The sequence below is a fragment of the Oncorhynchus clarkii genome, chromosome 4, assembly GCF_045791955.1.
Source record: "Oncorhynchus clarkii lewisi isolate Uvic-CL-2024 chromosome 4, UVic_Ocla_1.0, whole genome shotgun sequence".
Lineage (NCBI taxonomy): Eukaryota > Metazoa > Chordata > Actinopteri > Salmoniformes > Salmonidae > Oncorhynchus > Oncorhynchus clarkii.
Genome location: NC_092150.1, coordinates 91113033 through 91126764, shown reverse-complemented (window position 1 = coordinate 91126764; position 13732 = coordinate 91113033). Strand labels below are relative to the sequence as shown.

Here is a 13732-nt window from a genome sequence, read left to right as displayed (position 1 = left end):
ATATAGCCATGTTATCATGGACCCAGTACTGGTACCCTGTGTATATAGCCATGTTATCATGGACCCAGTACTGGTAACCAGTGTATATAGCCATGTTATCATGGACCCAGTACTGGTAACCAGTGTATATAGCCATGTTATCATGGACCCAGTACTGGTAACCAGTGTATATAGCCATGTTATCATGGACCCAGTACTGGTAACCAGTGTATATAGCCATGTTATCATGGACCCAGTACTGGTACCCTGTGTATATAGCCATGTTATCATGGACCCAGTACTGGTAACCCGGATAACCCAAACTCAAATTGCTGAAATCAAGTAGAGAATATTCAGATTTTATGATAACTACAATGGCAATTTTTTGTTAAGTGCAGAGATGCATTCTAGGTAACGGATGTGACGGGGACTTTTGAATTTCTGCAGACTTTATTGCGTAGCAGAAAGATCAGCGTACCCGCAAAATCCAGAGGTTGTGAGTTCAAATCCCAGGAGGTCATATTGAAAAGTCTGTACTACGTGATCAAATCAAATGTAATCATATTGTCATTGATTGTAGATTTTAACTATATTTAAGCTGAACGGTGTACCGCCTACCTTAACCCCCCCCTTTCATGACTTTACTTATAATGGTTTGGGACACCTGGGACCCTCACATGACAAAAACCTTCAGGAGAACGTTCCAAGAATGTTCATGTGACCATGACACAACGTTCCAAGAATGTTCATGAGTCCATGACACAACGTTCCAAGAATGTTCATGTGACCATGACACAACGTTCCAAGAATGTTCATGAGACCATGACACAACGTTCCAAGAATGTTCATGAGACCATGACACAACATTCCAAGAATGTTCAGGAGACCATGACACAACGTTCCAAGAATGTTCATGAGACCATGACACAACGTTCCAAGAATGTTCATGAGACCATGACACAACCTTCCAAGAATGTTCAGGAGACCATGACCCAACGTCCCAAGAATGTTCATGAGACCATGACACAACGTTCCAAGAATGTTTATGAGACCATGACCCAACGTCCCAAGAATGTTCATGAGACCATGACACAACCTTCCAAGAATGTTCAGGAGACCATGACCCAACGTCCCAAGAATGTTCATGAGACCATGACACAACGTTCCAAGAATGTTCATGAGACCATGACCCAACGTCCTAAGAATGTTCATGAGACCATGACACAACCTTCCAAGAATGTTCAGGAGACCATGACACAACCTTCCAAGAATGTTCAGGAGACCATGACACAACGTTCCAAGAATGTTCATGTGACCATGACACAACGTTCCAAGAATGTTCATGAGACCATGACACAACGTTCCAAGAATGTTCATGAGACCATGACACAACATTCCAAGAATGTTCATGTGACCTTCAGGAGATCATGACACAACGTCCCAAGATCAGCATTCCCTCACTGAGTCTGTCTTCCTTTGTTTCATATCTTTCATTTAGACGAGGTGTTTGATATCTCTGTTTAGAATTTACTAACATTGAAGTTTATGATTTCAATTACATTTCGTATTTGCCAATAATGACTGGATAGAGATGTCTATTTGTTATAATATTGTTACTGATGGTTAAATCGTTGAGTTTACTGGTACTTTTGCTCTGAATTGTCACTGTCTGGGTTGCGGTGCATAAGAAAGCCTAGTGAGGATAATATTATAGAGGTGAGTACAGAATTTGGTGGCTCTTTTCTCAATTTGGTGTGCGAGGGAGAATCTGCCCTATAGGCTAGATTTGGTGCATTCCTAGTATATTAAAAAAAAAAAAATGAAAAAAAATGTTGTTGAGGATTTTATCCCTTGATGTATATTTCAAATTTGAAGTCTTTTGCTCTCTCTCTTTCCCTCTATCAGTCAATTCTCTCTCTCTTTCCCTCTGTCAGTCAATGCTCTCTCTCTCTCTCTCTGTCTCTCTTTCCCTCTGTCAGTCAATTCTCTCTCTCTCTCTCTCTCTCTCTGTCTCTCTTTCCCTCTGTCAGTCAATTCTCTCTCTCTCTCTCTCTCTCTCTCTGTCTCTCTTTCCCTCTGTCAGTCAATTCTCTCTCTCTCTCTCTCTCTCTGTCTCTCTTTCCCTCTGTCAGTCAATTCTCTCTCTCTTTCCCTCTGTCAGTCAATGCTCTCTCTCTCTCTCTCTCTCTGTCTCTCTTTCCCTCTGTCAGTCAATTCTCTCTCTCTCTCTCTCTCTCTGTCTCTCTTTCCCTCTGTCAGTCAATTCTCTCTCTCTCTCTCTCTCTCTGTCTCTCTTTCCCTCTGTCAGTCAATTCTCTCTCTCTCTCTCTCTCTCTGTCTCTCTTTCCCTCTGTCAGTCAATTCTCTCTCTCTCTCTCTCTCTCTGTCTCTCTTTCCCTCTGTCAGTCAATTCTCTCTCGCTCTCAATTCAATTAAATTGACTTTATTGACAAGGCAAGTTCATTATTGCTTACATTGTCAAAGTATACATATTGAAAAATATAAATAAAATGAATATATACATTTATATATATAATATATTTATATATAAATATATGGTGGGACCAACAGCAATAATAATAGTAGTGGACATGGGATTACCAGTAACAACAACTACAACAACAATATTAATGAGAACAACAATACATTAAAGCAATGGTAGTAGGATCTCTCTCTCGCTCTCTCAATATATCCCCGTCTCTTTCTCTCTCTCAGTCTCTCTCCCCCCTCTCTTTCTCTCTGTCTCTCTCCCTCCTCTCTCTCTCTCTCCCCTCGCTCTCTCTCTCTTTCTCTGTCTCTCTCTCTCCCCCCCCTCTCTTTCTCTCTCTCAGTCTCTCTCCCTCCTCTCTCTCTCTCTCTCTCTCTCTCTCTCTCTCTCTCTCTCTCTCTCTCTCTCTCTCTCTGTCTCTCTCCCTCTCCCTCTCTCTGTCCCTCTATCTTTGTTGGCTGCAGTGAGTGTATTGCTGAGGTTGTTATGTTGTGTTGTTGTTTACTAAGTCTGTTTGTTTCTGTTGTTTACAGGACTATCCATCGTACACAACGTTTGGCCAAAACCAGTACGCCCAGTATTACTCCGCCTCCACCTACGGAACCTACATGACGTCCAATAGCATGGATGGAACCGGCTCCTCGTCGGCCTATCAGCTGCAAGACTCCAACCCCGTCATGACAGTACAGGCCAATGAGCTCCACCCAGGTACGCCCCAGCCAATCACCACCCACTTGTGGAATTACAACCAGTAGTGTGTGTGTGTGTGTACAATCGTGTATTAGTCTGTCTGTCTGTCTGTCTGTCTGTCTGTCTGTCTGTCTGTCTGTCTGTCTGTCTGTCTGTCTGTGTGTGTGTGTGCGTGTTTAACTATACTTGTGTGTACTGTAGTTTAGGTCTTATAAAGATTGAGTCAGTTTTTTTCCTGAGATCTGACTCCTGTATGAACACGTTGTGACCCTTTAAATTTGGTGTGTGTGTGTGTGTGTGTGTGTGTGTGTGTGTGTGTGTGTGTGTGTGTGTGTGTGTGTGTGTGTGTGTGTGTGTGTGTGTGTGTGTGTGTGTGTGTGTGTGTGTGTGTGTGTGTGTGTGTGTGTGTACAGGGGACGCTGTGCAGAGCCCCATGAAGGAACTGGATGACCGTGGCTGTCGGAGTGGGGGAGGAGCTAAAGCCAGGGGGAGGGGCCGCAAGAACAACCCCTCACCGCCCCCCGACAGTGACCTGGAGGTACCCACTGACACACACACACACACACACACACACACCTATATGCAGGTACACAAACACACACACACACATGCATACACACACTTAGGTATGCAAACGCATACACACACACAGACAATTATTAGCGTTGTCATCAGATGCTGAATACTCCCCTCTCTCTCTCTCCCCCTTTCTCCCCCCTCTCTCTCCCCCTCCTCTTCTCTCTCTCTCCCCCCTCTCTTTCTCTCCCTCTCTCTCCCCCCTCTCTCCCACCCTCTCTCTCTCCCCCTTTCCCCCCTCTCTCCCCCTCCCCTTCTCTCTCTCCAGAGGGTGTTTGTCTGGGATCTGGATGAGACCATCATAGTGTTCCACTCTCTGCTGACAGGCTCCAACGCACAGAAATATGGCAAGGTGAGACGCCCCGCCCACTACTACTCAACCCTACTCTATTCTATACCCTCTACCCTACTCTATTCTATACCCTCTACCCTACTCAACCCTACTCTATTCTATACCCTCTACCCTACTCAACCCTACTCTATTCTACCCTACTCAACCCTACTCTATTCTATACCCTCTACCCTACTCAACCCTACTCTATTCTATACCCTCTACCCTACTCTATTCTATACCCTCTACCCTACTCTATTCTATACCCTCTACCCTACTCAACCCTACTATATTCTATACCCTCTACCCTACTCAACCCTACTCTATTCTATACCCTCTACCCTACTCAACCCTACTCTATTCTATACCCTCTACCCTACTCTATTCTATACCCTCTACCCTACTCAACCCTACTCTATTCTATACCCTCTACCCTGCTCTATTCTATACCCTCTACCCTACTCTATTCTATACCCTCTACCCTACTCAACCCTACTCTATTCTATACCCTCTACCCTACTCAACCCTACTATATTCTATACCCTCTACCCTACTCAACCCTACTCTATTCTATACCCTCTACCCTACTCAACCCTACTCTATTCTATACCCTCTACCCTACTATATTCTATACCCTCTACCCTACTCAACCCTACTCTATTCTATACACTCTACCCTACTCAACCCTACTCTATTCTATACCCTCTACCCTACTCAACCCTACTCTGTTATATACCCTCTACCCTACTCTATTATATACCCTCTACCCTACTCAACCCTACTCTATTCTATACACTCTACCCTACTCAACCCTACTCTATTCTATACACTCTACCCTACTCAACCCTACTCTATTCTATACCCTCTACCCTACTCAACCCTACTCTATTCTATACACTCTACCCTCTACTAAACCCTACTCTATTCTATACCCTCTACCCTACTCAACCCTACTCTATTCTATACACTCTACCCTACTAAACCCTACTCTATTCTATACCCTCTACCCTACTCAACCCTACTCTATTCTATACCCTCTACCCTACTCTATTCTATACCCTCTACCCTACTTAACCCTACTCTATTCTATACCCTCTACCCTACTCAACCCTACTCTATTCTATACCCTCTACCCTACTCTATTCTATACCCTCTACCCTACTCAACCCTACTCTATTCTATACCCTCTACCCTACTCAACCCTACTCTATTCTATGCCCTTTACCCTACTCAACCCTACCCTATTAAACCCTACTCTACTCTATTCCACCCTACCCTACATTTCTCTACTCTACCCTACTCTACCCAACTCTACCCTACTCAACCCTACCCTATTATACCGTACCCTACTCTATTCTACTCTACCCTACATTTCTCTACTCTACCCAACTCTACTCTACCCTACTCTATTCTACAATTCCCTACCCTACTCTATTCTACAACACCTTACCCTACTCTATTCTACCCTACTCAACCCTACTCTATTCTACCCTACCTTACCCTACCCTACTCTATCCTACTCTATTCTACAATACCTTACCCTACTCTACTCTACTCTATTTAACCCTTCTCTACCCTAGTCAACCCTACTCTATTACCCCACTCTACTCTATTCTACCCTACTCTACCCTACTCTATTCTATCCTACTCTATTCTACTATATTCTACTATATTCTATACTACCCTATTCTATTCTACCCTACTTTATTTCACCCTACTCTATTCTACCCTACTCTATTCTACTATAGTCTATCCTACCCTATTCTATCCTACTCTATTCTACCCTACTCTATTCTACTATATTCTATCCTACCCTACTCTACTCTATTCTACTATATTCTATCCTACCCTACTCTACCCTACTCTACTATTTTCTATCCTACCCTACTCTACCCTACTCTATTCTACTATATTCTATCCTACCCTACTCTACCCTACCCTACTCTACTCTATTCTACTATATTCTATCCTACCCTACTCTACTATTTTCTATCCTACCCTACTCTACCCTACTCTATTCTACTATATTCTATCCTACCCTACTCTACCCTACTCTACTATATTCTATCCTACCCTACTCTACCCTACTCTATTATACTATATTCTATCCTACCCTACTCTACCCTACTCTACTATATTCTAGCCTACCCTACTCTACCCTACTCTATTATACTATATTCTATCCTACCCTACCCTACTCTACTCTATTCTACTATATTCTAGCCTACCCTATCTACTCTACTCTATTATACTATATTCTATCCTACCCTACCCTACTCTACTCTATTCTACTATATTCTATCCTACCCTACCCTACTCTACTCTATTCTACTATATTCTATCCTACCCTACTCTACTCTACTCTATTCTACTATATTCTATCCTACCCTACTCTACCCTACTCTATTCTACTATATTCTATCCTACCCTACCCTACTCTACTCTATTCTACTATATTCTAGCCTACCCTATCTACTCTACTCTATTCTACTATATTCTATCCTACCCTACCCTACTCTACTCTATTCTACTATATTCTATCCTACCCTACTCTACCCTACCATATTCTATTCTACTCTACTCAATTCTACCCTACATCATGCAGCCTCAGAATGTATTAGAAATCTAAACATATAGCCCAACGTTTTGTATCACAACTAAAGTTACATAAATAACTCTAAATGAAGCACATAGGTGTTTCTTTGTTGGCCTCTCAACACAGAATAGCAGCATGTGCTCAGTCTCTTTCCATCCATTCTATTTGATTCAGCTTGTGTTCAATTTGATTCTTCATACTATAAAATAATAAGATCAAATAATGCAACGGAATTATGAGCAAATCTCGTCTGCTAAATTAATACAACACTAAACAAAAAGTATAAACACAACATGCATCAATTTCAACGATTTTACAGAGTGACAGAAATAAATTAATTTGTCCCTAATCTGTGGATTACACATGACTGGGCAGGTCCGCAGCCATGGGTGGGCCTGGGAGGGCATAGGCCCACCCACTTGAAAATCAGGCCCACCTACTGGGGAGCCAGACCTAGCCAATCAGAATAATTCTTGCCCCACAAAAGGGCTTTATTACAGGCAGAAATACTCCTCAGTTTCATCAGTTGTCTGGGTGGCTGGTCTCATACGATCCCGCAGGTGAAGAAGCCGGATGTAGAGGTCCTGGGCTGGCGTGGTTACACGTGGTCTATTTTTGTGGGGCCGGTTGGACGTACTGCCAAATTCTTGAGACATCTGTGGCATTGTGTTGTGTGACAAAACTGCACATTTTAGAGTGGCCTTTTATTGTCCCCTAGCACAAGGTGCACCTGTGTAATGATCATGCTTTTTGTGTGTATGGAACATTTCTGGTATGTTTTATTTCAGCTTGTGAAACATGACACTTTATGTGTTGTTTTATATTTATATTTTTGTTTTGTAGCCCGCAGCCATACGGCGAAGCCAGATCAGATCACAACTTATAGTATGTTATTCTGTTCTTCTGAAATATACTACATTTTCTTCCTATCACAGCTTCTTTAGACCTGTCTAAAATAAATAATGGATTTATTGCGATGGTGTAGACTATATTACATGGATTTATTGTGATGGTGTAGGTAGACTATATTACATGGATTTATTGTGATGGTGTAGGCTATATTACATGGATTTATTGTGATGGTGTAGGTAGACTATATTACATGGATTTGTTGTGATGGTGTAGGTAGACTATATTACATGGATTTATTGTGATGGTGTAGACTATATTACATGGATTTATTGTGATGGTGTAGACTATATTACATGTATTAATTGTGATGTTGTAGAATATATTACAATGGATTTATTGTGATGGTGTAGGTAGACTATATTACATGGATTTATTGTGATGTTGTAGACTATATTACATGGATTTATTGTGATGGTGTAGACTATATTACATGGATTTATTGTGATGGTGTAGGTAGACTATATTACATGGATTTATTGTGATGGTGTAGACTATATTACATGGATTTATTGTGATGGTGTAGGTAGACTATATTACATGGATTTATTGTGATGGTGTAGACTATATTACATGGATTTATTGTGATGGTGTAGGTAGACTATATTACATGGATTTGTTGTGAAGGTGTAGACTATATTACATGGATTTATTGTGATGGTGTAGGTAGACTATATTACATGGATTTGTTGTGATGGTGTAGACTATATTACATGGATTTATTGTGATGGTGTAGGTAGACTATATTACATGGATTTATTGTGACGGTGTAGGTAGACTATATTACATGGATTTATTGTGAAGGTGTAGACTATATTACATGGATTTATTGTGATGGTGTAGGTAGACTATATTACATGGATTTATTGTGACGGTGTAGGTAGACTATATTACATGGATTTATTGTGACGGTGTAGGTAGACTATATTACATGGATTTATTGTGATGGTGTAGGTAGACTATATTACATGGATTTATTGTGACGGTGTAGGTAGACTATATTACATGGATTTATTGTGACGGTGTAGGTAGACTATATTACATGGATTTATTGTGACGGTGTAGGTAGACTATAATACATGGATTTATTGTGACGGTGTAGGTAGACTATATTACATGGATTTATTGTGATGGTGTAGACTATATTACATGGATTTATTGTGATGGTGTAGACTATATTACATGGATTTATTGTGATGGTGTAGAATATATTACATGGATTTATTGTGATGGTGTAGAATATATTACAATGGATGTATTGTGATGGTGTAGGTAGACTATATTACATGGATTTATTGTGATGGTGTAGACTATATTACATGGATTTATTGTGATGGTGTAGGTAGACTATATTACATGGATTTATTGTGATGGTGTAGGTAGACTATATTACATGGATTTATTGTGATGGTGTAGGTAGACTATATTACATGGATTTATTGTGATGGTGTAGGTAGACTATATTACATGGATTTATTGTGATGGTGTAGGTAGACTATATTACATGGATTTGTTGTGATGGTGTAGACTATATTACATGGATTTATTGTGATTGTGTAGGTAGACTATATTACATGGATTTGTTGTGATGGTGTAGACTATATTACATGGATTTATTGTGATGGTGTAGGTAGACTATATTACATGGATTTATTGTGACGGTGTAGGTAGACTATATTACATGGATTTATTGTGAAGGTGTAGACTATATTACATGGATTTATTGTGATGGTGTAGACTATATTACATGGATTTATTGTGATGGTGTAGGTAGACTATATTACATGGATTTATTGTGACGGTGTAGGTAGACTATATTACATGGATTTATTGTGACGGTGTAGGTAGACTATATTACATGGAATTATTGTGAAGGTGTAGACTATATTACATGGATTTGTTGTGATGGTGTAGACTATATTACATGGATTTATTGTGATGGTGTAGGTAGACTATATTACATGGATTTATTGTGACGGTGTAGGTAGACTATATTACATGGATTTATTGTGATGGTGTAGGTAGACTATATTACATGGATTTATTGTGATGGTGTAGGTAGACTATATTACATGGATTTGTTGTGAAGGTGTAGACTATATTACATGGATTTATTGTGATGGTGTAGGTAGACTATATTACATGGATTTGTTGTGATGGTGTAGACTATATTACATGGATTTATTGTGATGGTGTAGGTAGACTATATTACATGGATTTATTGTGACGGTGTAGGTAGACTATATTACATGGATTTATTGTGAAGGTGTAGACTATATTACATGGATTTATTGTGATGGTGTAGGTAGACTATATTACATGGATTTATTGTGACGGTGTAGGTAGACTATATTACATGGATTTATTGTGACGGTGTAGGTAGACTATATTACATGGATTTATTGTGATGGTGTAGGTAGACTATATTACATGGATTTATTGTGACGGTGTAGGTAGACTATATTACATGGATTTATTGTGACGGTGTAGGTAGACTATATTACATGGATTTATTGTGACGGTGTAGGTAGACTATAATACATGGATTTATTGTGACGGTGTAGGTAGACTATATTACATGGATTTATTGTGATGGTGTAGACTATATTACATGGATTTATTGTGATGGTGTAGACTATATTACATGGATTTATTGTGATGGTGTAGAATATATTACATGGATTTATTGTGATGGTGTAGAATATATTACAATGGATGTATTGTGATGGTGTAGGTAGACTATATTACATGGATTTATTGTGATGGTGTAGACTATATTACATGGATTTATTGTGATGGTGTAGGTAGACTATATTACATGGATTTATTGTGATGGTGTAGGTAGACTATATTACATGGATTTATTGTGATGGTGTAGGTAGACTATATTACATGGATTTATTGTGATGGTGTAGGTAGACTATATTACATGGATTTATTGTGATGGTGTAGGTAGACTATATTACATGGATTTGTTGTGATGGTGTAGACTATATTACATGGATTTATTGTGATTGTGTAGGTAGACTATATTACATGGATTTGTTGTGATGGTGTAGACTATATTACATGGATTTATTGTGATGGTGTAGGTAGACTATATTACATATATTTATTGTGACGGTGTAGGTAGACTATATTACATGGATTTATTGTGAAGGTGTAGACTATATTACATGGATTTATTGTGATGGTGTAGACTATATTACATGGATTTATTGTGATGGTGTAGGTAGACTATATTACATGGATTTATTGTGACGGTGTAGGTAGACTATATTACATGGATTTATTGTGACGGTGTAGGTAGACTATATTACATGGAATTATTGTGAAGGTGTAGACTATATTACATGGATTTGTTGTGATGGTGTAGACTATATTACATGGATTTATTGTGATGGTGTAGGTAGACTATATTACATGGATTTATTGTGACGGTGTAGGTAGACTATATTACATGGATTTGTTGTGAAGGTGTAGACTATATTACATGGATTTATTGTGACGGTGTAGGTAGACTATATTACATGGATTTATTGTGATGGTGTAGGTAGACTATATTACATGGATTTATTGTGACGGTGTAGGTAGACTATATTACATGGATTTATTGTGATGGTGTAGGTAGACTATATTACATGGATTTATTGTGACGGTGTAGGTAGACTATATTACATGGATTTATTGTGATGGTGTAGACTATATTACATGGATTTGTTGTGATGGTGTAGACTATATTACATGGATTTATTGTGATGGTGTAGGCAGACTATATTACATGGATTTATTGTGACGGTGTAGGTAGACTATATTACATGGATTTATTGTGACGGTGTAGGTAGACTATAATACATGGATTTATTGTGATGGTGTAGGTAGACTATATTACATGGATTTATTGTGATGGTGTAGACTATATTACATGGATTTATTGTGATGGTGTAGACTATATTACATGGATTCATGGTGAAGGTGTAGACTATATTACATGGACTTATGGTGTAGACTATATTACATGGATTTATTGTGATGGTGTAGGTAGACTACATTACATGGATTTATTGTGATGGTGTAGGTAGACTATATTACATGGATTTATTGTGATGGTGTAGGTAGACTATATTACATGGATTTATTGTGAAGGTGTAGACTATATTACATGGACTTATTGTGATGGTGTAGGTAGACTATATTACATGGATTTATTGTGATGGTGTAGACTATATTACATGGATTTGTTGTGAAGGTGTAGACTATATTACATGGATGTATTGTGATGGTGTAGGTAGACTATATTACATGGATTTGTTGTGATGGTGTAGACTATATTACATGGATTTATTGTGATGGTGTAGGTATACTATATTACATGGATTTATTGTGATGGTGTAGGTAGCCTATATTACATGGATTTATTGTGATGGTGTAGGTAGACTATATTACATGGATTTATTGTGATGGTGTAGACTATATTACATGGATTTATTGTGATGGTGTAGGTAGCCTATATTACATGGATTTATTGTGATGGTGTAGGTAGACTATATTACATGGATTTATTGTGACGGTGTAGGTAGACTATATTACATGGATTTATTGTGAAGGTGTAGACTATATTACATGGATTTATTGTGATGGTGTAGGTAGACTATATTACATGGACTTATTGTGACGGTGTAGGTAGACTATATTACATGGATTTATTGTGACGGTGTAGGTAGACTATATTACATGGATTTATTGTGATGGTGTAGGTAGACTATATTACATGGATTTATTGTGATGGTGTAGGTAGACTATATTACATGGACTTATTGTGACGGTGTAGGTAGACTATATTACATGGATTTATTGTGACGGTGTAGGTAGACTATATTACATGGATTTATTGTGATGGTGTAGGTAGACTATATTACATGGATTTATTGTGACGGTGTAGGTAGACTATATTACATGGATTTATTGTGACGGTGTAGGTAGACTATATTACATGGATTTATTGTGACGGTGTAGGTAGACTATAATACATGGATTTATTGTGACGGTGTAGGTAGACTATATTACATGGATTTATTGTGATGGTGTAGACTATATTACATGGATTTATTGTGATGGTGTAGACTATATTACATGGATTTATTGTGATGGTGTAGAATATATTACATGGATTTATTGTGATGGTGTAGAATATATTACAATGGATTTATTGTGATGGTGTAGGTAGACTATATTACATGGATTTGATGTGATGGTGTAGACTATATTACATGGATTTATTGTGATGGTGTAGGTAGACTATATTACATGGATTTATTGTGATGGTGTAGGTAGACTATATTACATGGATTTATTGTGATGGTGTAGGTAGACTATATTACATGGATTTATTGTGATGGTGTAGACTATATTACATGGATTTATTGTGATGGTGTAGGTAGACTATATTACATGGATTTATTGTGATGGTGTAGACTATATTACATGGATTTATTGTGATGGTGTAGGTAGACTATATTACATGGATTTGTTGTGATGGTGTAGACTATATTACATGGATTTATTGTGATTGTGTAGGTAGACTATATTACATGGATTTGTTGTGATGGTGTAGACTATATTACATGGATTTATTGTGATGGTGTAGGTAGACTATATTACATGGATTTATTGTGACGGTGTAGGTAGACTATATTACATGGATTTATTGTGAAGGTGTAGACTATATTACATGGATTTATTGTGATGGTGTAGACTATATTACATGGATTTATTGTGATGGTGTAGGTAGACTATATTACATGGATTTATTGTGACGGTGTAGGTAGACTATATTACATGGATTTATTGTGACGGTGTAGGTAGACTATATTACATGGAATTATTGTGAAGGTGTAGACTATATTACATGGATTTGTTGTGATGGTGTAGACTATATTACATGGATTTATTGTGATGGTGTAGGTAGACTATATTACATGGATTTATTGTGACGGTGTAGGTAGACTATATTACATGGATTTGTTGTGAAGGTGTAGACTATATTACATGGATTTATTGTGACGGTGTAGGTAGACTATATTACATGGATTTATTGTGATGGTGTAGGTAGACTATATTACATGGATTTATTGTGACGGTGTAGGTAGACTATATTACATGG

The 13732-nt window shown here is 38.2% G+C and overlaps 1 protein-coding gene across 4 annotated transcripts in view; it reads left to right on the top strand.

The window, feature by feature from the left end:
- The window catches only part of LOC139407437 (EYA transcriptional coactivator and phosphatase 4), a 176483-nt gene that overhangs the window by 138845 nt on the left and 23906 nt on the right, over nucleotides 1-13732 (top strand). For all 4 annotated transcript variants that reach the window (XM_071151227.1, XM_071151225.1, XM_071151226.1 and 1 more), the window contains 3 exons: nucleotides 3001-3175; nucleotides 3571-3695; nucleotides 4002-4085. In XM_071151227.1, the coding sequence (XP_071007328.1) occupies nucleotides 3001-3175; nucleotides 3571-3695; nucleotides 4002-4085 (384 nt within the window). The remainder of the gene's footprint in view (nucleotides 1-3000; nucleotides 3176-3570; nucleotides 3696-4001; nucleotides 4086-13732) is intronic.